The 18,323-nt window shown below is 35.4% G+C and overlaps 5 protein-coding genes across 5 annotated transcripts; 1 reads left to right on the forward strand and 4 right to left on the reverse strand.

Moving 5' to 3' along the window:
- Positions 1-1,715: 1,715 nt before the first annotated feature.
- LOAG_00741 (hypothetical protein) lies at positions 1,716-7,500 on the reverse strand (the record flags this gene model as incomplete). Its single annotated transcript, XM_020445538.1, has 17 exons — positions 7,347-7,500; positions 6,664-6,788; positions 6,396-6,461; positions 6,106-6,278; positions 5,726-5,866; positions 5,229-5,406; positions 4,897-5,072; positions 4,670-4,784; positions 4,363-4,509; positions 3,996-4,133; positions 3,648-3,801; positions 3,329-3,530; positions 3,137-3,262; positions 2,762-2,977; positions 2,544-2,673; positions 2,297-2,443; positions 1,716-1,934 (listed from the first exon to the last, which is right to left on the reverse strand). Exons 1-17 carry the CDS (start codon positions 7,447-7,449, stop codon positions 1,716-1,718), a joined length of 2,556 nt encoding a protein of 851 aa, XP_020304015.1. The 5' UTR covers positions 7,450-7,500.
- A 776-nt stretch (positions 7,501-8,276) lies between these two features.
- Positions 8,277-10,164, reverse strand: LOAG_00742 (hypothetical protein; the record flags this gene model as incomplete). The annotated part of the gene is made up of 4 exons (XM_003136282.2): positions 9,781-10,164; positions 9,353-9,486; positions 8,753-8,918; positions 8,277-8,345 (listed from the first exon to the last, which is right to left on the reverse strand). Exons 1-4 carry the CDS (start codon positions 10,063-10,065, stop codon positions 8,277-8,279), a joined length of 654 nt encoding a protein of 217 aa, XP_003136330.1. The 5' UTR covers positions 10,066-10,164.
- Positions 10,165-11,102: 938 nt separating this feature from the next.
- LOAG_00743 (hypothetical protein) lies at positions 11,103-12,973 on the reverse strand (the record flags this gene model as incomplete). Its single annotated transcript, XM_003136283.1, has 5 exons — positions 11,103-11,393; positions 11,773-11,928; positions 12,114-12,281; positions 12,538-12,737; positions 12,850-12,973. The coding sequence occupies 5 exons, from the start codon at positions 12,971-12,973 to the stop codon at positions 11,103-11,105; spliced, it is 939 nt and encodes a 312-aa protein (XP_003136331.1).
- Positions 12,974-12,978: 5 nt separating this feature from the next.
- LOAG_00744 (hypothetical protein) lies at positions 12,979-16,027 on the reverse strand. Its single transcript, XM_003136284.2, has 5 exons — positions 14,881-16,027; positions 14,567-14,677; positions 14,103-14,240; positions 13,731-13,838; positions 12,979-13,434 (listed from the first exon to the last, which is right to left on the reverse strand). Exons 1-5 carry the CDS (start codon positions 15,034-15,036, stop codon positions 13,291-13,293), a joined length of 657 nt encoding a protein of 218 aa, XP_003136332.1. The 5' UTR covers positions 15,037-16,027; the 3' UTR covers positions 12,979-13,290.
- Positions 15,565-15,980, forward strand: LOAG_00745 (hypothetical protein; the record flags this gene model as incomplete). Its single annotated transcript, XM_003136285.1, has 3 exons — positions 15,565-15,741; positions 15,801-15,854; positions 15,909-15,980. 3 exons carry the CDS (start codon positions 15,565-15,567, stop codon positions 15,978-15,980), a joined length of 303 nt encoding a protein of 100 aa, XP_003136333.1.
- Positions 16,028-18,323: the final 2,296 nt, after the last annotated feature.

Raw genomic sequence — 18,323 nt, forward strand, 5'->3', positions numbered from 1 at the left:
CAGATATAGGGTTGTGGTCTGAAGTGAGAAATGAGAGGCAAAGGTCTCCACTCATCCCCTCATCCTTGTCCTTGTTTTTGGCTATCCTCTTCCTAAATTCACCTAATCTGACAGCAATGTAATTTGTGATAAGCGTGATAACTCTCAGCATAATATTCCCTATAATGCATCTAGATTTCTGGAGAACCATCGATTTAACAGAGAGGAATCTTTACAAATATTTATAAGTTGTGACTCCAATAACAAACTGGCTCTGGAGAATGAGTGATATGAAACAATCGATGTGCATTACTTTATGAATGATGGGGAAGGAAGGAGGACGACTATCCCATGCTATCCAGGAAGACAGTCTCCTTTACAAAAACTTTGTGGGAAGCATGCAGTGACTGAAGCATCCAGTGAAGCATGACTGCGAGTTAGAAATTAAGGCATATAGTTGACCGTCTAATTATGTATAATCTGGATGGGTAGTAATATCGAGAACTGTGCCAGACGCGAAATAGAGCCGCGTTAGGTCTCTTCGTCAATCAGACACTAATAACGTATTAATGAAGTTTGTGCCTTAACGCCATATAAAAAGAAGCGACAGTTATATTTTATACGAAACGTCACGCTAGATCCCGATGAATGATAACTTTATTCAACATACTCCTCATCTATTCAATACTGAATGAAACTGCACAAGGGTCTCTCCGGTTCTATATATGTTATACCTATCAGAAACAGTACAGCATCTCACTTCTACACCGATCTAACCCACTCAAATAGTGCATGTTTAAAGTAATGAAAAACTATACTGTTTTCAAAATGACGGATGTAAACAAATTACTGGAAAGCACTCACTACTTTCTCTACCAATTTATATATTACTGAAGGAATGTCAACAATTTTCCTGGGAATATGGTTTTATTTTTTGAAAATTCAAACGTTATCCGACTGAATGTATCCGTATTTTGAGATATTATCGTCATGCCAATAAGCGTAATTCGCAATTTGTAAGCACAGCGATGGTGAGAGTGAAACATAAGAAGTTCAACAACAACTATCATTTCCTTGAGCATCAACATGATTTATACAAGCATTCTCCAAGTCGAACTCGCTCAGTGTCTATTCACAAACGTCAATTATATCTGTGTGACATTCTCTAATTTGCAAAATATACTGCTTGAGATGCGTACATTTAAGCATCTTTATATAGCTTTGAATATTTGAGCGCGTTGGTTGAGTGTCTCAGATAGATATCAAATATACCGAACTCAAGCAACGCAGCATATTCACCAGAAATTCCGGATTCATCTCGTTTACCACCACAGGCAATTTCTTTCCTGTATCCATCCCATTCTTTTCTTACAGCAATTCGGTGAAGCTTACCAACTTACCCGTTCAACCCATTCTTATGAATGAAACTTTAAACCCCTTAAACTGAATCCCCTGCTGATCATCTAAAGGTGGTGGCTTTTCTTAATACTCTCAAAAAACTGCAATCCACTGCTCTGAATTTTTATTTTACAAATGAAAACAAAATTCGCATAGGAAGTAATGTCTGCAACTTTTCGAACTAGAAAAAACGAGTAAACCTTCTTCATCAGTATTCGTACCATCTTGGTAAATCTTTATATTTTCAATACAGAAATTATAGTGCAAAAATAGATGGAAAGAGTATATTTTCTTCCGCAGAAAACTTGAGATATCACTTAGTAAAACTAACACAGGATTTATAACAATATTATACGTGATTTCGAGTCAAGAATTTGTTGCCTATACTGTGAAAAAGGATTATTCGAGAAATCCACTGTCTGAGAGTTTGAAACATCCGCGATCACAGCATAATTACTTCTAGAAGTTGTCAATTTAAATTTATGGAGCAGTGAAATAAAATCATCCGTTTTGCCTGCAAGATGATCATCGGACTTCGAAGGACAAATGTGCGATACCTGAAATTGTCACCCTTTCTTCATCTCTGATCTTATATACTCCTATTTTTATTCTCATCATTGTTTCTATTTATCAGTGACGATGCTGAGCGATGATGTACTTTAAGGTGTCCAATCCTTTTATCGGATTTCAGTATATAGCTGATAGGTCACTCAGAATCATAGCGTTTCTGCTTAAGCTACTTATAATAATCTCGATAATTCGACGTCTATACTCTAAATTACTAAGCAACACAGCTCAGCTGATTCAATCTTGATGTGATTCTAGTGAGGAAAATCTTATATTACTTTTATAAAGTTTAGGGGAAAAATGGTCAGGGGAAAAAATGACTACTGAACAATTAGGAGTAATTATTCCGTACTTCAAGCAAGTTTTGCTTTTCTTGCGATCGGTCATCTCTCTTTCCACTTAATTTGGAAATTCCAGATTTTGCAGCAATTGCAGCAGAATCGCCAGGTAAAGCGTGTTTCATGATTGAAATTATGTCGTCTGGAGCACGTATACTTTTCTAAAGTGGAAAATGGCACCGTAAGAATAATCAAAAAAGATGCAAATGTCCTGACAAATTTGGAAGCAGAAAAGTGTGCTCCATGCAAACATAAGTGTACCTCCACTGAGAAAGTTGCTGCATCATCAGTGAGATAAGGCTTCGAGAAAGTGACGTGCTCAAACTGTGGTTTCGCAGAGCAGTCAGCTCGCAGCCGGAAAACCGATGCCACCATATTCATCATTCTTCTTCTAAGTAAAGAAATAATGTAACATCCGTAAAAATCAGTAAGAGGGATTTATGAAATGTCGAAGGATGAAATGCTGGAGAAAACCATACTTGTTTCTATCAGTTCTTCTAGGACTGTTCAATACTGGAACATGAGAAAAACTGACAATATATCCAGCTAACGCCATTGTCACCTTTACTTGTTCACCAATTGCCTGAATATATTCATCTGCCTCATCTTCCGTCCTGAGTAGAATTGCAACATTGTTGAATAAACGCGTTTTTGCTGCTCTCCAGGTGAACAGTTCACCTGATTTTGAGCATAATCTGCAAAACTATAATCGATTTCTCGAAAACAATATAAGTAATCGATGCATCACTTTTTATGGAAGCTGAATAATATGACAACTTTAAATCATTCCCGTTACCAGTCTATCAACCATTCAATCACTCTACGCCATTGGCACACTTTTTTGTCTAACAAACCTTAAATGAGTTCTTGATGATTTGCCCAACCGGCCATATTCTAAATCTCTGATTTCATCGAAACTGATATGCTTTACATCCGAGAGTTTCGTATCGTCATCATAGAAAGCAGCTATAACAGCCGTTCTGGAAAACGATGTAATAAAAGACCATATTTTGAAAAATAAACGAGTCAAAGTTTCGAAGACGAACTTCGTCAATACCAAGACGCTATCAATTTGATCAGTATTATTTGATCCTTCAACCAAGGCCCATCCGCCAACGAGTATCTCTTTTTCAGGAAGAATGAAAAGGATCGCCTCGCGGACCAATCGACCTATACTTTCAACTTCTTCTTCATCTTCTTCACCTTCAAACTTTTCGCTTTGTGATTCGTCTGCATCCAATGACTTTCCTTAAAAATAAATTTGGAAAAGGCCAATTAAATCATCAACATTATAACTCTCATATATTTTTTCATCTGTAGAGGCACTCTAGTGAAAGGATTAAGTAAAACATGAATTAAAATTACCCAGGAGAGCATCAACTGCAAGCTGTCGTTCTGCATCCCTCATGTGAGACAGATAGTACCGTGAAGCTGAATTATACCCATCCTTAACCATACCCACCAAATTTCGTTGACCGCTTCGTGTGATATCTCCTTTCAAGGCATCCGTACCAGCATACTTCAACACTAATATTCTATTAAAAGTACAAACTGAAGAGTAAAAAGAATCTAATTCCATATGTCTTGGTTGTTTTTTGATTCAATGCCTTAAATATGCAATTGATGAATGGAAAAGTGGTAAGGGTTGGAAAATATCACAAAACAATCTGATTTTCAGGAAATTTTAAAAGACAAAAAGGGAACAAAATATACCTGCCTCGAAATGGCATCACCATTATCAGCCCACATCGTCTGCAATGCTTGAATAAGTTCGAGTGGGGATTCTGTTTGAGGGCCAACAATGCCGAGCTTCTGTGCCTGGAGAAGGCACAGTGCTTGTGATATTGCACACTAAATTTGTAATTTCTTGATTATAATGATAACAAAAAGTAAGTGTGACAGCATGAGAAAGCTACTGTGAAAGAATGGGAAAGAAAAAAATAATTGCCGTGGAGTGGGTGCTTTCTTAATTCTATTTCTATATCATAAAAAATTAATTTCACGAATTCAGTTCATTAAAAATCGTTGGATTTTGATTTATAAGCACTAGTAGTGAATGAAACTAAGTGTGATAATTCACCTGTACAACATTGGTCCTATCCAGACAATCTACACAATTTGTTCGGATAACACCTTGTTGCTGGCGTACTATTTCGCCACATTTATCAACCCAGCAAAAACCTATGGAAGAAATTTGCTCAGTAAGTGCCGAGACCAACTCCGTAACCTGAACACAACAACTGAATTTCATTTATAATAAAAGATTGAAAGTACATCCATAAATTTTGAAACAAACCAAACACAAATTATTTATGGACTTATAGTCAGATATTGTATTCAAAAGGCATCAAGGAAGGAAAACAGGAAAACAGGAAAACACGACTCACCTTGTGAAAGCGAAGTCCTCGACAACGAAAATGAAAATCGTATGTGAAATAGGCAATATCTGGTGAATTCATATAAAGGATATGTTGCAGAAAGCTCACTGCAAGCTGCATTTCTCTACAATAAATTGATTGCAAACTTGGCATTTTCCCAAATCAACAATACAACGTCCACTAGGGTGATTTTTTATTATGAAACTATACATAAAGGTAAATGTACAATAACGTGCCTTCCTCTTTGTTCCACTAAATTAACAATAGTTAAAGGTGTGCCATATGTTTTTGTCATTTTTGTAACATGCTTATTGAACGCAGGGTAAGAATCATTGAACGTTTTGCTTATCACAAGTGGTGGACGATAACGATATCCTTGTTGAGTCCAGAATACTGGAACAGATCCTCGTATCTGAACATATTTAATTTTAATCCGAATGTTGTATACTGCAGTTTATTAAAGTTATACTAAATATATTGATATCACTATCACCGTTTTTATCGGTTAAAGCATTTTTCTAACAAATTTGACATTTCTAAAACTGTGTGCTTGAAACAAAATACTAACTTGGACAAAAGAGAGACAATGGCCGAAAACTGTTAGCACTACTTCAGTTTCCACAAAATTGGCAACATCACCATCTTCATCGACACCTCGTTTCAGATACCGGACACCAGCACAATTTATAGAACGTCTTGATATCAGTGTTACTATCAACTTCGTCTCAGCCTCAATTGATATCCTTCTGGTACAAAAATTTGCATGATTTAAATGGATAAAACTGGATATAACAAAACTCCTTTTAATTTAGTTTGGGACAGTGACAAGGAGATAAAATATTGTTCATAAAATATTGTTTGAAATATCGTTCATAAAACAATGTCTAAAATATTGTTCTGTGAAATACTGTTCATACTCTAAAGAGAAGTTTTTCATGATTCCCAACAGACAGTACAAAAACAGCGTCTATCCTACCAAGAAGTAAAATGATGAGACGAAGTTTGTTAATTTTTTAAAAACTTCAAGTCAATTTTTTTTTTGAACCACCAAAATTAAAAATCAACCTTTCAGCGACGAAGCCTTGACATACTGGAATGATCCATTCTTCAGTTCCTGGATGGGGAAAGCCATCATCGTCAAAGAGATCAGAAAGCAATGCATAGTTCCAAAAGAACCATTTATTTGTACGTCTTGTGGAAAAATTACTAAAACTGATATTATTCATTTAATGCAGTTCAACAAAATCGTTTTTAGAAATCGAATATATGAATTATATCTACCTTAAATTGTATCTATCTTTTTTCACCACCATTTCAACAAATTTGTTGGAAATTTACAACAAATTAAAATATACAACATCGTTATCTAGCTGCCAACAACAATGAGCTTAATTCATCAAAAATATTGAAGCAAGAGACAAATCTGAAAAGAACAACTTTGATACCTTTGGGTGTTTAATGTTATATCTCTTTTGAAACAAATATAGAAGTCGCCACCATTAAAAAGTCGTAGAATTTCATCGATCAGTCGAACCGAATTTCCTTTCCCCGTAACAAAATGTATTACCTTCTTCTGCGACATTTTAATCTTTTCCAATTTTGACGGAGACATAATCGGCTGCAAAGAACTTACATCGACTAAATTCTAATAATCTGAGAAGTTGACTAAATCCTCAGCAAAAATTAATGAAAACTTCAACGATAATTCCCTAGATACTGATAAGCAGCACTTCACCTTAGGAGGCAGACCATCTTTTCCCACTGGTATGGCAATGACTCTGTCAATATGACTGATTGTATCCTGAAACATCATCAATATTCACGTCAGACTTTACGAAAAAAACAAAGCCAAATAATAACGAAGTTCTAGAACATTTAACATCTTTGATTTCCGGAAGCAAGAAAAAGGGAACGAACTAAAAAATGCATGAAAATGCCTGTCTTCGGGATGCATTTTAAACAGGCAAATTCTTGGTTTTCAAATCCTATAGTCACAAACTAACATTCGTGCAAGGATAAGTAGCTACTGGCGTACATTCAACAGCAACCAACAGATAACACTCATTTTCTACCAAAATTTTTCCGATGAAAGCAACGAACTCGCCCAATTCGATAGCATTAACAGATTCTGCAAGAAATGAAAACTCATGTAGTTTGTAGTCAATAAACTTTAAAAGGTTAGCATAAAATAAGTTCAAAAAATAAATTTGCAAAGAACTTCTACATTCAAAGAAATGATAAGAACATCTGAAATTTATGAATCCTGGTGGACTGTAAGAGAGGAAACACTCATGATAGATAAAAACCACGACTCTCTGGTCCACTAAATAATTCTACCTCAACTCGCAGAGTGACTAAAAAAGACGGGCAAACGATCTTATAAGCCTCTAGACATCAAAATCGGCATTTCACGTTGTATTAACAACTAAATAACATGTAAACATAGTACATAAAATCCCGGAAGACAAAATAAAGGAACGGTATTTAAGCTTGGAAAATCTGAACTCAGAAATAATGAATAACGAGTGGATGGGTTTAAATGATAAGTTTAAAGAAAAAATTGGGTGTGTGGAATACCACATCTCTTGAATATAATCACAGAAAATGCTCTGCAACAGACGGAGATAGGCTAAGTGGGTGAATGGTCCAAGTACAACTTTTTTTCTTTGGGTTACATTAGTAATACCTTCGACGGAACAAGTGGCCAGTTTCATTGTTGATTTGCAACATTTCAAGACGCAGCTTCCTTTTGCCAAGTAAAGATTGTTATTCGTGCCTAATAATATCATTTTGATCTACGAATTAGTACCGAGGAATCAATTAAGTGATCATTTCTGAAATAAACTTCAAGAAATTATTTCGTGAAACAATTCGCAACTTTTGGAGTCATTGGTGGTCGAGAAAGTAGACAAGGATATTTGAAGTAGGACCTAGCCTAGTAGATTAAGAAAATAGAATTGGACAACGGTCGGAAGAGAGAGATAGGATACTACGTCTTATTTCTCAATGCACTTGTAAATTTCCAATTTGTAACCTTCGTATCCATCATGAAAATTAAGTGAATGTTAAAAGTATTCAGATTCTTCCATTTTTCCCAGTGAAGTACGCAAAGCGGAGTGCTCTGGGACAGGGTGTAAGTATTATCGCAATGGGCGGTGATGATGGAAAGTAAAAGGGAGGAAGTGTTTGATTCCCAACAAATATTTGAATCAATGCTACAGATAGATCAGCATTGTTCTGAACCTCAACAGTTTCCAGTTTCAACTGACTCTCCTCATAAACGTAAAAAGTAAAAGCACACGTTCTCCAACCCTAATGCCTTTGAAGTTTGTCAAACGGGTAATCGAATTGCTTTGTCGCAATTCGACGCAAACCACATCCAGTTATCAGGTTTGGCATTTATTCTCGACCAGTATGTTTGCGGTCATCATCTCAACTCTCTCTCTGCAAATCTCATTCATAGAATACCTAACCACTTATTGTTTTCCGTCCACTACATGTTGTTCTAGGTGCTCCGGTATCGGAAAAAAAAACTAAGTGCTAGTGTAGAACATACACTAATTTTTTATTATTTTCTCTCAACCATTTGAAGGAAATAGAAAAGGAAACAAAATTTTCATCTTTTTTTCTTCTTCCCAATCGGAGTTTGCAGTTCAGTTGTTACGGCAGTCGGTAGACAAATTTGCTAAAAAATTGCGAACAATCATTTAAAAGAAAAAAAACGCAAATCAGCGATAAAAAGAATGTTGCTGACATTTCCTTGACAGTGGTGCTGAATAATGATTTGACAGACTCTTGCCGTGTTCCTTGTGTAAATCACAACGGACTGGAGAAAATGTATTGATATAAAAGCCGCAATACACTGTAAGGGTATACTTTTATAGAATTTACCGGTTATTATGAACTTCCTCTAGTAGTTTCAGGCGGTACTTGCTAATGCTTGGAGACCACAGATTTGATTTATAAATTTGTTCACATATTTACATTACAGTGTGGTATGATACGTTTTGGTAACAAAGGCTTTTCGTGTAACAGCCGAAAGAGTCGATAATTTACAAGGAGACGTTAATAAAATGGATGAGAAGTACGAACTTTATTTGAAATGCTGACACTAGTGAATATGTGGGCTGCCAAATCGCAGAGCTCTTTTGTGGTGGGTATGTTTATCAATCCTACAGCTCCTACCATTGGCATATTGAGTGCTTTTGAAAGAGAAGCATTTAGACCGGAGATCGCGTATACCTTCGTATTCTGTAAGCTGAAAATTGCAAAACAAATGCGCAACAAAAATGGATGTATCCAAATAGCGTTTTCGGAAATTTTGAGCTATTGTGAGGGCTTCATTATCAAATTTAATTGAGATACCCATGAACAGGCAGAAGACTAAGCAACACTTTCAAAAATCTAATATTTGCAAAATATTAGAAGTCATGGACCAAGAAATATATTATCATAGAAATATCATAATACACTAATACGATGATGACGCAATATAGCTCATGGCTTGTTAACAAGAATCTCGTCTTTATGATGCTTTACTCATAGAAGGGAAAATATTTACGCTAAAAAGCTGTAAATCTTGAGTACATCTCAGCTGTTCACCAGAAGTTGGGAACAAGCAGAAAAACAAAAACCAGCAGAAAAACCTGAAAGAGTAGAGGGTAATTGAACTAAAAGACACAATTCTCGTACCTCGTAGCGTATAGCCCCAAAGTAGTTGTAACCGATGAAGGCTTGATTGTGACTGTATCAAAGAATACTGCTGACAGCACATTCCTCTGCATACTACGTAATACCGAGCGCATTCCAATCAAAGCGAATGAAGACTGTAGTTTGATATCATGATTTATACATATCATTAAGTCCCAAAACTTATTCATAAAATCAGAAAATGAAGTTGGGAAAATGAAACTCCTATGAAATAATTTCCCAAATAATAAATATATAAAACAAGTCACATGTTAGAAAAGCGCAAATCTGTGGATGTGATCTGCTTATCCAATCCTTCAAAATAGTGCGTTGCACTTTTCCATTCATGTCGTCCTCAATTCTATATATTTTATTATGACCGTAAAATTAGTCACTAAAGCGAAATGTTATTTGAAAACGTTTAAAATAACCTTTCGAGCAGTTGGTGAATACGCTTTATCCACATTGCTGTCCTTTTTTGGAACACCCTTGTCTTTGAAATACCCTCTTCTTTCCAGATCACAACTACCAAATTTTGTAACACTTCGTTCCTCATGATTTCGCTTGGTAATCTTTCCAGGCCGTTTGAAACCTTTTTCTACAAGAAATTCAGCCAGGACACCCAGAAATTGATTTGATATATCATGCGATTTAATGTGCCAATCGAACTTCAGTCTGCATTTCAAATATGGCCTACTACTCCGACACTTTTTCATATTTTGCTAAAAATTAGAAAAAAGTAGCAAACATGGCATTCAATATGTTACAATTCCTTAAACGTCTTGGGGTTTTTGAATTCATCTTACAGGATTGATTGAAACTTACAGAATAAAGCAGAACTTAATCCGTGAGAATGTGAACAATGCACTTTTAAAAAATTTAGGAAACGATACAGAGTTGAAGGAATTACAGAGAAGGAATAGGAGGAAATCGAAGAGAAAGGTAATATTCAGCTAAAACCAGTCTCAAAGTACCTCTCTATTAAACATCAACTAAAACTTTAATTAAAAAAAAAAACTTAGTTCAACATCAAACAAGCAGATAACAAATGTATACTAATCAACAAATAAGAAACTATTTATCTAGCACATTGAAATCTAGATCCCGAAAAGTAATGAGTTTTTTCTGGATAAACACAAGAACAGCATTACAATACATAAATAATGTATCATGAAATCAGCACTTACATAACGAATCGTCAGCGAGTCTTGCAAATCTCTTGCCAAATTAGTAATTAAATCTAAACGGCTAGTCAACTAACTTTAGGTGCCTCCCTATTGTTCCAAATAAGGAGGCGACTAAAAGTTAATTTGGACATTTATCGCTTGTACGCATCAAACATGCAAATAACTGCTCAAAGCAATGATAAATGCTTATTTAATCAAATATCTCCATAAATGATTTCCGAAAGCAATTAACCTAGTTGCGATAAATGACAGGAAAATCCAGCATTAAGTATCGTGAAATTTGAATGTTTCGAAACGGAATTTCAAGGACTTGCAAGACAATGTAAACATATAGGTCATAAATTCGTTCAAACCCATTCACATCGACAACCCTTATTTTAAGAGATTTATATCTTGGGAGAAGGAAGCAAGGTAAGAAAAGGAAAATATTTTTGTTGCAGCTTAGTTATGCAACAGTTGTTAGCCTTCCTGCTTGATTACACATTAACTTCCTAAGCCAAAAATTGAGTTTCTGAGTCAGTAACTATGTTATATATTCTAAGTTTTTGAAGATGATAGTTTGCATATCAACTGTCTGACGTATCGCCCAGATCCATAACTGATTCCCGTAAAGCAATCAATAATTCTAGCGCTTGTTCAACATTCCCACCAGTTTCCTCAAGAATCCGCCTATTTTCTTCGGTGTTTGTGAAGCCAAAATCAGCCAGTTGCGCCATTTGTGAAGTGTACTGTGTAGAGCCAGATGCTGAAAGTGTACCAGGAAAATGATGCGAATTTCGAGACGATGACGTAGAGGATGATGAAAGTCCTTGACTGATTCTACTTCCTCCTACATTTCTCATTGCTTGCGCAACTGCCTGAAAATAAATTTTTACTATTGGAATTTTGAAAGCTCTTCACTTCAAACATTAGCATGTTATTATCAAGTGTAATATACGTTCTCCATATATATTTCCGAATTCACATTCCTGCGGTTAGCCACAGATTAAGCTGTAGTAATTGACAAACATAAATTACTTAAAGGTGCTGAACTCATAAGTTATATGAAATAAACTATTTAGAAGACAGCATCACGAAGTAGAGTGACAGGTTCTTACCAAATTAAACTTTCGCCGGTAAATAGTGTGAACATGTCGTTGTTGATTTCTCGATAGACAAATTAGGGTTGGAAGTTTTTTTCTTTTTTAAAAAAAAAAAACAAATAATAACAACTGCGTTTTTAATTGTAAACCAAACCTCTTGCAACATTTGTGGAGTTACGATGGGTGCATAACCACTATGTCCAGAAGCTGGTGTTGGATTGTCTGATAACGAAGCGCTTGAGCCAGAATGGGACATCCTGGGTGGTACATTAATGCCACGCAACCAATGATGTATTACATCTACTAATATCTGAAGATAACTCTCCCATCAGAAGGAAAATTTTGACTTACTCAATTTTAAAGGGGAAAAAAAACCCCTGGTACATAAAAAACATAGGTAATCATATAGACTACATGATAAAATTATCATTAAAGAGCTTGTTACACCCATATGCTCCCAATGTTTTACAATTGATTGATGAAATAAGAGAACACCGGATGATCGTGAAGAAAGATTTCCTCCATGTTCTGCTTTCCCATAATCATGGCACCTGAGAGAATGAAATCTTTGGCCACTATTAGTGCCATTCGATCCTTCTTCAAAAGCGGAAATTCTTTTAGCAGAGCTCCCATGAAATCGTCTCTGTTCATCTCGTCAATTATCTATAAATCGAGACCTTTGTTTTTCTAACAGTTTAATATTATTAATTTTGACAGGTGGTTTTTTTTTGAATTTGCTTCTCAAACGAAATAAGAATGTATACTTTTTCATGCTTTCTTTTTACAAAGACAAAATCACGAGAGTATCAGGAATGGAAAAGCTACCTATGAAAGTTCATTAAAAAAACTGCTTTCAACTGATACCGTGAAGCAAATCGAGAGATAAACGGGTTTATTTCAAACGTAACAACAAACATACCTTTTCGCGATTGCGTTTAGAAGCTCTTAGGAACTGAAATTTCTCTCGACATTCCTGCAATTTTTTGTTATCCAGCTGTAACTTTGGCATGGGATCTGAAGTGGAACGGACCATAATATGTAGTGTGTACTTATCTTCCATGTTCTTTACATCGCTTAGTCTAATGTCTTCTGCCAACACTTCTCCAAGAAATACCAAACCTATAAAAAATTTGTTGTCTAATTACTTCTTCATCTGAAACGAGCAATAAGAGTTGTCCTGGAATCAAAATTTGTACCCTTATTGGACATACTTCTCGCAAAAAAAACATACAGCATTTTAAGCGCTTTACTGGATCATTCACGAATTCATCCAATATTTCCTTCACATACTTCTCCAAACAAAACGAACGCGGTGTACAGACAGCTCCAGATTCAGCAAGCCAAACCTTCACCATTGTGAAACGAAATATTCCCAAACCTGAATTAATACATTTTAACACGCATAACATCGACCATTTATTACGCGGATGGATAACTTTTAAGATATCAAAAGATTAAAAAAAATCTTTGCACAAACACAAGAATACCAAGCAGTGTAATGCATTGAAACACATTATGCCAAATATGAGTGAAACATAAAATTCTCCATCCTTTCACTGACCCTTAAATAATAATTGCAGCACAAAAAATGAACATCGAAAAAAAGTAAATTCGAACATATCGTAAAGAATTTATCAAGACTGAAGGAACATAACATTATACATCGTACAAATCATTGAATGATTTCTAAAATTTTCTGATTTAGAGGATTTTCGGGAGATTTTTGCCATTGCTTCTTTAAGACTTGCTTCAGCTGTGAAAGGCGATATGTGGGATATTCTTCTCTCAAGCGTGGTAACATTTTTTCTTCGAATTCCTGGAAGGAAAAGTGAGAATGTAGTAAATGAAACGCGGAAACAAATCACCACTATTAATCAGACTTTTAAAATTAGGAAATATATAACTGGGACAAGATAAATCGAATAGCTAAACTAAAACTATGAGTCAGTAAATAGACTATTTTGAATCCTCTCTCCCTGAAAATACGGAAATTACTTGTTAATTTCAAACGTCTACTGTTCAAACTAAAAGAGCTTTCTCGTTAATTCAACGATCGCCGTCCAATAAAGATATGATTTGTTTTTATTTAAAGTGGATCTGTAACGGAGTAACCTGATAGGCGGCTTTCACTCTTTTTTCGGGGTGCCGATCGATAGTTGACTTGCCTATGGACAATATATTAATTGCTTCTGTAACGGTACGGGCAGTTTCACCTTCTACCTAGAACAACATAAATCATGATTGAATTCATTAAACAGTGGAAATATCGGAAGAGTTTTCTGAAGCAGTTACGTCACGTGTAAAAAAAAAAATTTCTGCTGTAACACCCATCGATTGAAATCAAACACAAACAAGCTATAAATGAATGTTCCACTATTTGTGGGAAACGAATAAAAAGTTGGTTTACATAAAGAAGGTAAAAAAAAGGTCTGCCGAGAAACGACTCCATTAGAATCAACAAACGATCAGAACTTTAAAAAATACCTTTAGCTGGTTAACATTTTCTTCAATTCCCTCTTCTTCGGTTCCTAAACGCTGTTCTTTCAGCAACCGTTCTTTTTCTTCTTCGCGTTTTCGTTCCTCTTCAGCACGCTTATTAGCTTCAATTGTTGCTTGTGTGATCTAAACTTATGGCTGTTCTATTAAGAAAAAAAAATTCTGCTAAGTCCTTCAAGTTAACCTACTTCACTAGTCAGCACTCTAAAACGCTTCTGATTTGAAATGGCTAGCATGCAAGATTGTTTTAATGCTTCAAGAAATGTGTTCCAAAGGCCTTCATATTCATACTTCATACTTCCTAACAACAGCACCTGAGCACTATGAAGAGACATGGGGTAAGAATTTTATGGCAATTTAAGAATAGTGAGTAACAATAAATAATTAATGCACTGTAGGTTTCTGATTTTTCCGGAGTTTCAAAAGATCAATTTCGTCTGGATAAAGAGAACCTTGGATGATCCCACTGCTTTTCCCGACAACGCTTTCATTTCCTCATCATGTGCTATCCGACTTTCATGCTTCCTCTGTAAGGCTTCCATACGTTTGCGTTCTGCTTCTTCCTGAAGTCCAAAAAATTCCAAATTTATTTTAAACAAAAATAATTGATTGAATATAATTATGTTAGTTTCCCAAACCAACGTTCTCTGTAATAGTTTGTGCGATTATTCATCTATGATGACTGATGCTTCTGCGAAATTCTGAAAGAGAAACTGCTAAAAAAACCAACTTCCCAGGCACAACAATTATCAAACAATCTACCTACCTTTCGCTGTTTACGGGTAACGTTCTTATTATCATCCTGCCAATATGCATCTTCTTCAGCTTTCTTTTTCTTCTCTGCTTCCTCTCTCTTCGCAGCTTCCTTGCGAGCCCTTGCTGCCACTGCTTTTGTATTTCCACCAGAGAATTTCTTCGGCATTTTCAGAGATAACAACAGGTATCATATATGTGATGCAATCCTCTAATATTTATACAGTATCGATGTGAGGATAACATATTGCAGTTAAAGTTGAAACTTGAATCAGTCACTATCTATTATTGGTGATAACATTGAAAAATCAATAAGCGTATCAATGGGTTTTTATCACGTAGCATTCTTTACGTATTGTCCTTGTACCATCCCTTCGATTGTTTGTATGGCAGTAGTCCTGTAAGTATATCTTCCCTGAAATGATACTACTCCACAACTTCTGCTATTAGCAGTAGCCTCTGCTTCTGTTATTTCCCTACATTTACTAACATTTTATTTCTGTACTCAAGTAAGTGGTTCGTCTGGAGGTCAAGGAGCACATTCAACGCAATGTAATTACTCTTCTTCAGCTCTTCATCTCTCAGTTGTAAATCCACGATTATTCCCCCGAGAATCTCGCGTAAAAATCCAAGAAAGAACTAATACTCCATAAACCTTCTAAGATTAAACTACACAAATAAGAAATCAATCTGACTAATGATTATAAAACGACTTGAAACCGGAAAACCAATCGCTCCAATAACTCTCAGTCTTCATACTACTATTAACACTCACAATAAAGATTTCTCATCCCAGCAAATTCTTCAACCTCCCTATGCAGCATCTCAGCTACCGAAACGTGAGGACACACGACGTATTGCCAAGAGCAATACGGTGTAAGAGAGTAAGCAGATGCGTTCGGTTGGAATGATTGAATTATTATTTACGTTCAGTCAAGTGTAGCTGCTGGCGTAATTCATGATGGAAAACTGTTGATACTGTCTAAAGTAAAGATAAGAAGAATCATAATTTTAAATAATTTCAAATAACGACAAATAAAGAACCAAAAGAGCAAACAAAACACAGTGAACGTGACACTCACAACCACAAACATCTACCAAAGCACCAAGTAGCATTGTGCTACTTCATGTTATCATGACATAGGTGTGGTAAAACTTATGAAATTCCAAAATATTATCAACGTGCGACTCTTTCTGGACATATTTTGACTGACAGAAAGTGGAAGATGATTCCCTCTCTCGAGGCCATGTACCAAACGACAGACACATCATCTATTGTTGTATATAGGACGTTTTGAAAATCTGTAGAATTCTGCTTTCCATAAATGTTACCGATTTTACAAATGCATCTTTTGTTTTTGAAAATAACTGATCTAGGATTCAGCAAGGAACAGAAAGTGTAAAGGGAACTATCGCAAAATATAGTTGATAATGTAAATTTGCATACGGGGAGCAATCAATTACGAAGTAAAAAATGTACAAAATTGAACACTACGGTGGTATATTGTCAAATGCGGGATCGTTGCGAGGAAGTGCCTGACGAATTTAGTGACAATTTTGACGTAGGTTCTTGTTTTTTTCTCTTCACCATTTTCCCTAGCATTGGCCTAATTTTGTTAAGAACTTTTTGTCCAATTGTTTAATCTCGTTTTAATCATACGGTCTTGCTGCTGCTGAGTGTACTCATTTCAAGATGTATGACTGAATGAAATGCGAGAATGTTTGTAATGATAATGACAACCACGACTGCTGCAATGGCGTTATCATTCATATCATCAAATCACAAATAATAACTACGAGAAGTATTTATCCTTGAATAATATGGAAGTTACAAATTTAACAGTTTTAATTTCGACCTAGTAATAGTAACAAATCCAGTTTTGGCTTTCCCTATCACTCCCATTATATGGTAATTGTTGAATGGCTTTAAAAAATAAAAGTAGGCAAAGAAGCTAATCTACTCTTTTGATATTTGTTTTTATTTCATTATGATTAGGATGAGATATAGCTGAACATGATAGCTAGACTGTTGTTCTGGGATAGATAAATATGGTTGTGATCGATGGCCAGTTCTGTGTGGCTGCAAAAATTCGTCCCGCTATTGAGATTTCTTAAATCAACCAAAAAAAAATGGGTTTTTTTGAAATGGATTATTGGATTATTCTATGGATTATTTTATGTGATTTTAAGTTATATGCCTTAGATTTCATATTTTTAATGCTTGCTTTCTCATAGTAACGGTAGGACATTTTAGAACAGCAAGCATTCGAAAATTTTTCTTTTTCGTATTTTAACATTTGCAACTAGTGTTCCATCCATTCCTTTCACGATTTCACATATTCAACTTATACGTCTTTTTATGTAAATTATTCTGAATCCACGCATTAACTTCCCTTCTTCCTAAGTAATTGTAATCACTGGCTGAAAACATCACCGTCTTCTCATCAATTCAAAATTCTCTTTCCTAGCCACAACATATTCAGGGTCTTGTAAAATACGTGACAGCTCTCTATTTGGTTCTTCTCCTTGCTCTTTGCTTTTTTCTTGAATTAATTTTGGAAACTTTTTTACTGCGAAATAACAAATGTTTGAAAATACAATACATGTGCATTATGCTTTATTTTCAGTGACTAATTTGTAATGTCGCACTTAGCAATGAAAGAGTTGAGCTTTTCTAACACCTCGAAGAAGTAACGATGAGATTATCGAAGTAAAGTTATGAAGCTAGTGAGGAAAATAGACTTGAAACATTGAATAAGATTCGGAGTAATTCATCGCGAACATCTGTGGAGCAAAGCTGGTCTCATGTGTGCCTTAAAGCCAGGAAATGTCGGAAAACCGAGAAAATTCGTAATATGTATTGCAAAATCATTTGGCCTTCAGCTAAAAAGTCATTAAATGTAATCATAATTTAATATTTCTTCGTCTTCTACCAAGCAATTAAATGTAAATATTGTGATTTTTGTATTTTTTGGTTCTACGGCAAACAGTTGAAACAATGTAAATATCATATCAGATTTCTTAATGTTATTATTGGCTTTATACCAATAGTTAAAATAATATAAACGTCCTCATGTTCTTGGAGTTTTTTTTTACCCACTATATAAGTCTCATCCCCTCCCTTTTTATGAGTTTTCTAAAATATTACCGACGAAATATTATCGACAATCATCCTGCTTATATACGCATCCCCAGAGCGATCCGTTCTCCGATGCGAACGAGTTCTCCGTTGTGAACGGGTTCTCCAATGCGAACGGGTTCTCCGATGCAAACGGATAGGTCTGGGGATGCGTATAAGAAGGATGGTTGTCGGTCATCGATCGTCGGTAATATTTTATAAAATTCATAATTTTCGCAATTTAATTTCTGCGGAGGGTTGAATGGAATTCCAGTGGTCCACTTGCAAGTTTCATTCGTGTAACTTGCACTAATAATGGAAAAGTAGTAGTTAGTAGC

This window comes from Loa loa (genome assembly GCF_000183805.2).
Source record: "Loa loa unplaced genomic scaffold supercont3.178, whole genome shotgun sequence".
Classification (NCBI taxonomy): domain Eukaryota; kingdom Metazoa; phylum Nematoda; class Chromadorea; order Rhabditida; family Onchocercidae; genus Loa; species Loa loa.